This window comes from Convolutriloba macropyga, unplaced genomic scaffold (assembly GCF_964194025.1).
Source record: "Convolutriloba macropyga unplaced genomic scaffold, txConMacr16.3 SCAFFOLD_4181, whole genome shotgun sequence".
Classification (NCBI taxonomy): Eukaryota; Metazoa; Xenacoelomorpha; order Acoela; family Convolutidae; genus Convolutriloba; species Convolutriloba macropyga.
The window spans coordinates 1-9,904 of record NW_027449733.1 but is presented as its reverse complement, the minus strand read 5'-3'; the positions used below and the strand labels follow the sequence as shown (position 1 = coordinate 9,904).

The 9,904-nt window shown below is 40.6% G+C and overlaps 3 protein-coding genes across 3 annotated transcripts; all 3 read left to right on the top strand.

The window, feature by feature from the left end:
* The first annotated feature begins 2,107 nt into the window (after positions 1-2,107).
* LOC142355285 (uncharacterized) lies at positions 2,108-2,527 on the top strand. Its single transcript, XM_075407490.1, has one exon. The coding sequence runs from the start codon at positions 2,108-2,110 to the stop codon at positions 2,525-2,527; it is 420 nt and encodes a 139-aa protein (XP_075263605.1).
* Positions 2,528-2,562: 35 nt separating this feature from the next.
* Positions 2,563-3,918, top strand: LOC142355283 (uncharacterized). Its single transcript, XM_075407489.1, has 3 exons — positions 2,563-2,686; positions 3,035-3,388; positions 3,518-3,918. Exons 1-3 carry the CDS (start codon positions 2,563-2,565, stop codon positions 3,916-3,918), a joined length of 879 nt encoding a protein of 292 aa, XP_075263604.1.
* A 222-nt stretch (positions 3,919-4,140) lies between these two features.
* On the top strand, positions 4,141-4,965 carry LOC142355282 (uncharacterized). Its single transcript, XM_075407488.1, has one exon. The coding sequence runs from the start codon at positions 4,141-4,143 to the stop codon at positions 4,963-4,965; it is 825 nt and encodes a 274-aa protein (XP_075263603.1).
* The last annotated feature ends 4,939 nt before the right edge of the window (positions 4,966-9,904 follow it).

Below are 9,904 nucleotides of genomic sequence, written 5' to 3'. Positions count from 1 at the left end.
GCTGCCTCACAAAAAACAAAACAATGACTGCCGAAAGTGCATATCGAGTCTTCTTCGAGACGTACGACAACTTAGAAGCCAACAGAAAGCAGCAAAGGTTACTATCGAAACCAAAGTATTTAGAAGCTTTCGACAATGACATCAAGCGTATGTTGGAAAACGTCAAAGATTTGAGATGGGTAGTTGACAAAGTACCATTTCTCCGAGACATCGAAAGGTTTCGCAAAGAATTTGTCGGTTATTGTGAAGACACATTTCGAGCATACAAAACAGTGAAAACTGCTCACCCAATTGAGAGTGAACTATCAATTTTGGAGGAGAAATTAAAAACTGAAAACGTAAGCGACTCCGAAAAACAGACCTTGTGTAATCATGTGGAACGCATAGTCGAAAAACAAGATGATATCTATGCAGAATCGATTCGAATGATAAAGCCAGAAAATTACACCCAAGAGCGTGTGGATTTCAGTAAAAAAGGAATTACTATCAAGACCTGATCAAGCAGTACGGGCGCAGCAAGGATTGTGGAAACCAAACATCGTTAGTGTCATCCACATCGGCTGGTGATAAAGACCCAACGAGAGCGTAATTGATACAGGAAATGGAGTAGTAGAAAACGCTGAACAGAACGTTCAGGTCTCCTCAAGGCATTCTGCTACACAAGAAAGCAGAGAACAAACCAGTATTGCCAACTCGCGATCATCGAGAAGGGGACGGATCGACGAAATGGAGCTCCAAAACCTAATAGCTATGAAAGAAACACAGCAACTACTGCGAGAGCGACAGCAACGAAAAGAAGAATTGCAACAGCAAGAACAGGAATTACGTCTCAAGTTGCAACAACAAGAAGACGATCTACGTTTGCGACAGCATGAACGTGAGCTCGAAATCGAAAGAAAGAAAGCTGAAGCCGATGAAGAGCAAAGGCGCATGGAAATTGAACTGACAGAAGGAAGTTCAAGAGCATCTGGGTAACAGGTAGACGACTTAGAAAGTGTTGGATCAAGACGCAATCTAGAACGGACTGCAGGCTGGGCAAATTCAGTGGCCCAGCGTTCTGGCCCTAGTCGACCACTATCTCCAAATGTTGTGATTGATCCTCCTAAGAATGCCACACAGGACAGAGGTGACAAACGTTTCCGAAAACTACACCGTTGTTCCAGCCGTGTGCAGGACTTTTCTCTGCAAGATTCGAGTATTCTCAAGAAACTTTAAATCACTAAATCAATTAGGGTAACAGAGCCTCAGATGCTCTTTCCAAAGACGACGTTCCAGCAACAAGGACCGTCAGCGTTCCAAAACAGGCAGAGAAGCCAGAGTCCCGAGCACAATTCTCGCAACAGATCGGTGGAAAGCCAAAACCAAACAACAGTGAGCCAAGCTACCCCACAAGTAATTTACCAATCGAGTGGTGACCCAAGAGGATTACCAAAACTCAAGCTAAAGGAATTCTCAGGAGACCCCTCTGAGTGAACCGAGTGGGAAGAAATCTTCGATGTCATTGTGCATCAAAAGCGCCTGAGCGATACTGAGAAGATGCAGTATCTGAGGATTAGCCTCACTGGTCAGGCGAAAGCTGCAATTTCTGGACTGGGTTTCAGCTCACATGCATATTATCAAGCCTGAGGCATTCTCTGCAAGAAGTTTGGCAAACGGAGAATCATTGTTGAATCTCAACTCAAGAAGATATACACACATCCTCTCGTTAGACACGATGAGTCCAGTAGCATTGTTCGATTTTCAAACGTATCACAAACATAGTTAACGTTTTGACTCGACTCGGATTTCAACCCGACTGGAATCGGAGGTAGTTCTCGGTTCAGCAACCAGAAAACTTTCGGTTCAGCTTAAGGAGCAGTGGCTACGACACCTACAGGATCATCGACTACTAGCAGCAAACTTGATTGTTTTCAAAGACTGGTTAGAATCAACTGCTTTCATACATGAAGACTTGTTAGCCCAAACAAACCCTAAGTTTCAAAACCGTGAGAAACCGAAAACTAGTACGCTTGCCTCCAACGCTGATGATTCGGCCAAGCCAAAGAATTCAGAATGTCCGTTGAAAGGTGGGTAGCACGCTATCTGGAGTTGCGATAAATTCTAATCAATGAAGCTGAATGAACGACGAGAACACGTGCCGAGGTTCAGATTATGTTTCAGCTGCCTGAGACCTGGCCATCGGTCGAAGGATTGCAGAAGTAGAACTTGCAGCGCGCCCAATTGTGGACGACGACACAACAAGCTTTTGCGCAGCGGATTCCCAAAGAAGGAGGCTACAACAAGTGCCTCAGACGCTAGGACAGCAGTAGCAACAATGATCACACAAGGAGGACTCACTGTAGTGCGCATTAAGCTACTGAATGGGGATCTAAGACTGAGCGTGCTGGCAATGTGTGATACAGGATCCTCAATTTCATTCGTGGATAAGTCAATCATATCCACACTGCAGCTGCAAGGCCGTAAAACGTCCTTGTCAGTAGCAGGAATCCACGGATCACAAGATGTCAAGACGGAAATAGTCCGATAGCGGTTTCAGCGCACGAGAAGTCCCGACCATTGACAATGGTCGAGACTTCTCTATGTGGTCGAGACGATGGTCGATGGACAGTGCAATTCTATGTTATCGAACAAATGAAGTTGGGCGACCATATTGTAGATCTGCAGGGGTTGAAAGGTCGCTACCCACGTCTGAGAAAATTGCTAAATCAGAGCTACAATCTAAACGAAGTTCAAGTAATTCTTGGACAAGACTGCTACGACATCCATCACCCATTAGAATTCAAGAAGTCAGACGACAAAACTGCACCATGGGCGGTGAAATCGAAAATCGGATGGGCCTTAAGTGGTCCTCTACCAGCAAAGAAAGCAGCAAATCTTGCTACAACAGCAAAATCAGTATAAGAGGACAAGTTAGCAAACCAGTTGAGTAAATGGTGGGACATCGAATCCTACGCCTCAAACCGTGATGTGACCGGTCATTCCAAAGACGAACAGAGAGCAATCAAAACATTGGAGCAAACAACTCGATTCACAGGTGAAAGATACGAAGTTGGACTTCTATGGCGAGAAGAGGAAGCGAAGTTAACAAATAACTTCTACTCTGCTATGGGGCAATTCAAGTCCCTAGAACGACGCCTACAGAAAGATGATATGTTGCGAAACTGTTATCAGGAAACCATTGACACTGACGTCAAAGCTGGTTATGTCCGCAAAGTCCAACAGGTTGAACTGAACGAAACCAGAGACAAACTTCTGTGGTACTTGCCACATCATTCTGTCATCAACACTCACAAAGAGGAGAAAGTTAGAAGAGTGTGCAACGCAGCGACAAAGTACCAAGGCGTAGCCCTCAACGACAAACTTTTACCTGGACCAGACCTGTTGCATAGTCTGATCAGAATTATTTTTCGCTTCCGAGAAAACCAAATAGCACTTTCAGCCGACATGGAAGTGATGTTTCTTCAAGTTGCCGTCCCGAGCGATGACAGCCGATGCCTACGAGTTCTCTGGTGAGAAGATCCAGACCACAAGATAGAAGTCTACGAGTATACACGACAGGTTTTTGGGTCGCCGACTTGTGCAAATTACGCTTTGAATCAAGTGGCGAAAGATATCGCGAAAGACGACGAAAATCTTGTCAAAATTGTCCAGCGAAACTTCTACATGGACGACTCCATCAAATCAGTCAGAACACCACAAGAAGCGATTGAAATCTACCAGAAAGTCAGAGAGGTCCTCAGCAAAGGTGGATTCGATTTGACAAATTGGTTAACCAGTGACGAAGAAGTCAAGTCACAAATCCCAGAGGCAGACAGACCAACGAAAGTTGTGAAAACTTTCGAGGACCAGCCACAATCATCATCAATCCTGGGACTGAACTGGAATGAAGACGCAGATAGTCTCATAGTCTGTCGTTGAAATGAGCAAGAAGTTCCAGCAAAAATAACTCAGAGAATTGTCCTATCCTTTGTCTCAGCAGTGTTCGAACCACTTGGGATATTCTCACCCTTCACGATAAGAATTCGGTTTCTACTCAAAAGCATTTTGGCAGTAATGGGACAAGCACGGGACAAAGAATTGTCAGCAGAACACTCAAAACTATTCAGTGATTGATGCTGTGAGTTGAGAGAAATAAGGACGATGTCAATAAATCGATTTTATTTCGAAAACGGATGTACAAATTTGAGACTACACATTTTCACAGACGCGTCAGAAGAAGCAATGTGCATCGTGGCATATCTACAATACGAGGTAACGTTGAAACTCCTCTATGTGATAGGAACATGCCGTGTGGCACCTATCAGACACACGACGATTCCGAAGTTAGAACTTCAAGCCGCAGTCTACGGAGTTCGTCTCAGGAGGCAGATTTTGAGGGAACATGATGTGAAAATTGACAAAATCGATCATTGGACAAATTTATCTACATTCTCACAGTGGTTACAGTCAGCTCACAAGAAACAGCAAGTGTTTGTTGCCAACAGGGCAGCAGAAATACCGGAAAACTCTTCCATGGATCAATGGAGACATGTCAAAGGCATCGAAAACACAGCAGATATTGGCACAAGAGGGATGTCCATCGAAGGCCTCAAGGACCCCGGGTGGTTAAACGGGCCGGCATGGCTCCAGACAGATGAAGAAACGTGGCCAAAGCCATGGTGCCAAGTGAACGAAGCTGAAGCTGAGCAGGTTACCAGTACTATAGCTACAGAAACTGAACTAGACCGACTAATCGATTGGAGACGATACAGTAGCTTCAACCGAATTAGAAACTTCATTACCTACTGCATGAGGTTCAAGATGAAGCAGAAGGGACATCTCAAAGGAGACGAAATCCATGAAGCAGAACAAATACTGTTTCGATTTGTTCAAAACGAAAGCTTCCCGAAAGTTTCAAAGTCGATAAAAAAGAGTAAAGAAATCTCCAGAACATTGAACATCGCCAAACTGTCACCCTTCATATAGGAAGATGGAGCAATTAGAGTGAAAGGCCGACTGAAGCATTCAAACCTCGCTTGTTAACAGCAAAACATCCAGTCGTACAACTTCTGTTGGAGAAAGCACATCGTGACAACCTACCTGAGGGCACAGAATATGTGAGAAATATGCTTAAACAAGAGTACTGGATCGTCGGATTAATAAATGCATTAAGGAGGAACAAATCGAGATGTATCAAATGCAGACACAGAAATGCCAACCCGATTCATCCTCCGATGGCGGATCTACCCCGAGAAGGGCTTGATGAAGTTCCCATTCACTCATACCGGCGTCGACTACTTCGGACCCTTCGAAGTCAAGTTGCTACGGCGTACCATGAAGAGATGGTGCTGCCTCTTCACTTGTCTAACAACGAGAGCAGTGCACATCGAAGTCGCACAATTATTGGACACGGAGTAATGTCTAGCTGCAGTGACAAGATTAATTGCAAGACGTGGCTACCCAAACACCACCATCAGTGACAACGGAACGAACTTTGTTGGAGCATTCAACAAGCGTTCATGAAAGAGTGTGACAAAGCTAAGATAAAAAGTTACTTAGCACAGAAAAAGAATATTTGGAAATTCAATCCTCCCGGAGCTCCTCACTTTGGTGGAATCTGGGAAAGACTGGTTCAAAGTTGCAAGAAAGTCATGATTGCAATCTTGGACAACCTTAGCCTCACCGGCGAGGTACTCGGCACTACAATGTGTCTTGTAGAACAAACACTCAACGCAAGACCCCTGACAGCAGTATGTGACGACCCTGAATATTTAACAGCACTCAAGCCAAATCATTTTTTGGTAGGACGAGAGAACACGAGTGCAGCATTCATGCCATCCAGTGAACGCTACCATGACCTGAGAAAATCTTTTGAAACGGCTCAAGCATATGCCGACATGATCTGGAAAAGATTGACTCGTGAATAACTTCCACAATGGAACCAGAGATCGAAGTGGTGGTCAAATGAACATGTGCGAAACATGAAAGAAGGCGAGTTAGTATGTCTGGTAGAAGACTCTGTGAAACGCTGTTAGTACAAGCTAGGACAAATCATTGAGATCGCCACTGTCAACGACGGTGTTGTGAGATCAGCGAGAGTCAAAATGGCACATGGAGAGCTTAACCGGCCAGTTGTGAAGTTGGCGCCAGTATTCTACGATGGTGTTTCCGAGATCGGAAACAGGGCCGGCGATGTTGGCGCCACTTCAAATCAGCTACAAACGCCATCAGACAGCAAGAAAAAACCTTTGAAACTGAAAAAACTTAGAATTCGTCAAAACTCAAAAAAAGGTCAAAACTGAAAATTTTTACAAGTTGGGACCGAAATTTTGTATACACCCCACCGATATTTGGAAGGGGAAACATGAGAAACCCGAGGTTATGGTACATGTTTAGGGCCACCTCTAAGCTACTTATGGACCCAACGAACGTTATTGCATCAGACCCACAAGTGTGGCTATTAGCACTTATATGGTGCTAAATTGGCATTTTTTGATATTTTGTTATTTATTGTTACATTTCTGAAGTTGTTTATTTTATGATACTTTGGGTGATCATTAAGGGTCAAATACCGTACATTCGAGGCATTTAGAGCCACGTATTAACTATCCGTGCTTATGTCAATTAAAGTAAATATTGCAGTAATTTGACATTTACTATGTAAACAATGACCTAAATCACTTTCTTGATTAACCAATCAGAAACCAGTAGCGATGATGTAGTAAATGATAAATATTTGATTATTTACTTTAACCCAATTGTTTGACTAATCAAACCGAATTGTATTTGGAACCATTAGTAACTGTTATACAGAGCAGTTGGCCCTCAGATTGACTAAAATTTGATTCTTTAACAACTTTATTTTTTTTGCTAAGTTTTGCTAGATCTCAAGATCTTGCGAGTTTAAGTTAGTTGAGCTTACTTTACGAGAAGTTAGCAACATTACTAACACATTCTGATGCCTTACAAACTTCGGCACGAGATTGAACGTAGATTATCGCTAAGGATTTTCTTAACTTCAATCAACCAAATTAAAGTTAAAGTCCTTTAATACATCCGAGCGACTAATTGTTTCGACGAGATCGTTAGCCAATCGAACCCTGTGAAGAACCAGGCCGGCGTAAAAATCGGGAATCAGGCTGTCATATACCGGTTACACTGAGATTCTTGAGCAGCCGCAACACTGAGCATTTCTCTACTCGTTCTACTTTTGCACTATCATTAGTCGAAGGTGTATAAAACCATATTTTAATGTTATATTTATTCTGTATTCTTGTTAAATAATCATATACATACTCATTATCTTCCCAGACTTCAGCTATATTATTAATATGTTCCCTAGTTGCATGTTCAGTTACAGGATATAACGCAGCTCTGATACATAGACGAAGAAAATTATAATTATTACTTCTAATATTTATTATTGCTTTTGTTTTATCTCTTAAACCAGGTGGTAGTTCAGTAAAATATCCTAGTGAAGGTTTAGTCCTTTCTCTATGTATTTGTTTATACGTTATACCAATAAACTCATAATCATAACCATAACCTTCATATGCTTCTCTAGGATAATTAATTGATTTAGATCTAGTCGGTGATCTTTAGTCATATACTTTTCTGTTCTAAAGTTTATATTAGCTGTCTCTTCTTGGGGGACCAAGGTTGGAGGCCCTTCTTGGGACTTTCTCTTCATATATAAACAATTAACAGTAACTTTATTTTTATATGATTTAAATGGTTTGAATTCATCTAATATATAATCTACTGGTTCATTAATATTTTCGATACATTTATTATTAGTTAGTAATATAGAGCTGTCGTTGATTAAAGCTCGATTCAATATTATAATCATCAGTTGTAGCTATGTTCTCTCTCCAGTGTTTATTCATATGAGTTTGCCGACCGATATTATTTTTAAACTTTTTACCACAGACCCAACATGGTACTTCTGCTTTGAGCTCAGTTTCAGTTTTAGTATTGTCTTTGGGTTTGAGAATGTAATCAACTTCATCTTGACCATACACCCTCTCCATAGTTTTATCTGAGAATTCAGTTTTAGCTTTAGTTTCAGTTTTGGTTTTAGTTTTGGTTTCAGTTTTGGCTTTAGCTTTAGTATTGTCTTTGGGTTTAGTTTTAGTAATGAGAATGTAAACATTTTCATCTGGATCATACACCCTCTCCATAGTTTCATCTGAGGTTTCAGTTTTAGTGTTAGTTTTAGTTTTAGGTGGATCATGCACCGTCTCCATAGTTTCAACTTCCACCTCATCCTCATACTCTTTTCTCACTATGTTTAATTGTTCATAACTTAACTTGTGTTTGATCCGTTGTTTAATGGTCTCAAAGGATAAATCACAAATATAACAGAAGTTTACGTTTCCTACTTTTGACATCTTTATTTTTTAAGGAAAAAATCATTTATTAAAAATTTCTACATCAGTAAAATACGATAGTTGTAAAGATAAATCGTGGAGAAAATGTTTTGATAAATATTTAGATAGTTCATTGGTTAAGACGTGTTCTGAGCTTACCTTTATTAAGACACTCCTTGAACAGTCTTATGGTTGTCTGAACAATAATATGTACTCTTTAGGCTTACCTGACTAACTAAAGTTCTAGATCTCTAGTCTGTTACTCTTCTATCTGAGCTTCAGTAGACAGTGCACGGGCCCCAATGCTAAAGTCTAACGTATATCTCAATACAAAACAAGAGCGGAGTAGAGAGAGAGAGAGAGAGAAATATACTTTATTATTATATCAGGTAGGAAACTGGTACTGACTAAACAGCCTTCTCTTCTGAGAAGAGGGAAAACAGGTAAACATCTAAAGGAAAGGTATTATTCCCTTTTTAACCAATCAGGGAAGAGTATTTTCGGTCTTTATTTATTTAAATAATAAAGTCTTCAAATAGTCTTTGTTGGAAGTCATACTTGACTCCATCTTTCCGGGGTTTCGAGTTTTTTGAAAGTCTTCTCAATACTATAATAAGTCAATTTCTCTTTAATCTCTCTGGAGGATTTTCTTACTTTTTTAATGTGTTGCTTTTTAGCGGTTCGTCAGCAAGTCGATTCCTAGACATAGGTTGCCCACGGAGCAAGGAGTGAACATCAACAACCACAAAAGTATCTATTCCATAACCACGTCCAGTGGGTGAAGATCCTTTTGGGTAGGCCCAATGTTGATGTTGGAGGCGATCCTGATGTCCAGCGTCTTACCTGACTTAACTGAATAGTTTTGATTTGCTTATGTTAGCTGTTAAATGTTTTGTAATTTTTCACTATTCTAACCTATGTTAGGTATTGTAAGTGTTCCGTTATACGTAGTATCCCTTCCGGTTGGAAAGAAAAATTGAAACTTTTATGTTAAATGTTAAATGTTATATGGAATTTGATGGAGAGATCAAGGGTAGTTAGGTAGTTTGTCAACGAAAAGCTTGTTGACAACAACGAGAAGTTTTTAGTGACATGTGATTGTTTTGGCCATGTTGAATCAAGTTAAATTTTGTTACTGAAGATGAACATGTATTAGTATCCTGATTTTCGGTTCGAAATCAAGAGTCATTCTGATGCAATCAATTCTTACGAATTGTTTTGCCATACTTCTACATTTTTTGGATTTGTTAGTTGTTACTGGTAAAGCATTTTTCGCATCTGTAAATTTGTTAAATTGCCGTTAGTCTCTGTGCTATATATTTTGTAAAGGTTGTACAGATCTCGCTTATGGGTTTGTAATGAGTATGCCCAAAAATGTCCAATTGCCTTATTCCCATTAACGATTATTTCATCAATCGATAAATCAGGCCAAAGTCTCTGTCTGCGCGCTTATTGTTTAATAGTTTCACTCGAAACTACATATATTCAGCATTCCAAACAATACTTTTCAGGAAATACTATTATGTTAGTTGTTACTAAGAAACGTCTATTTTGTT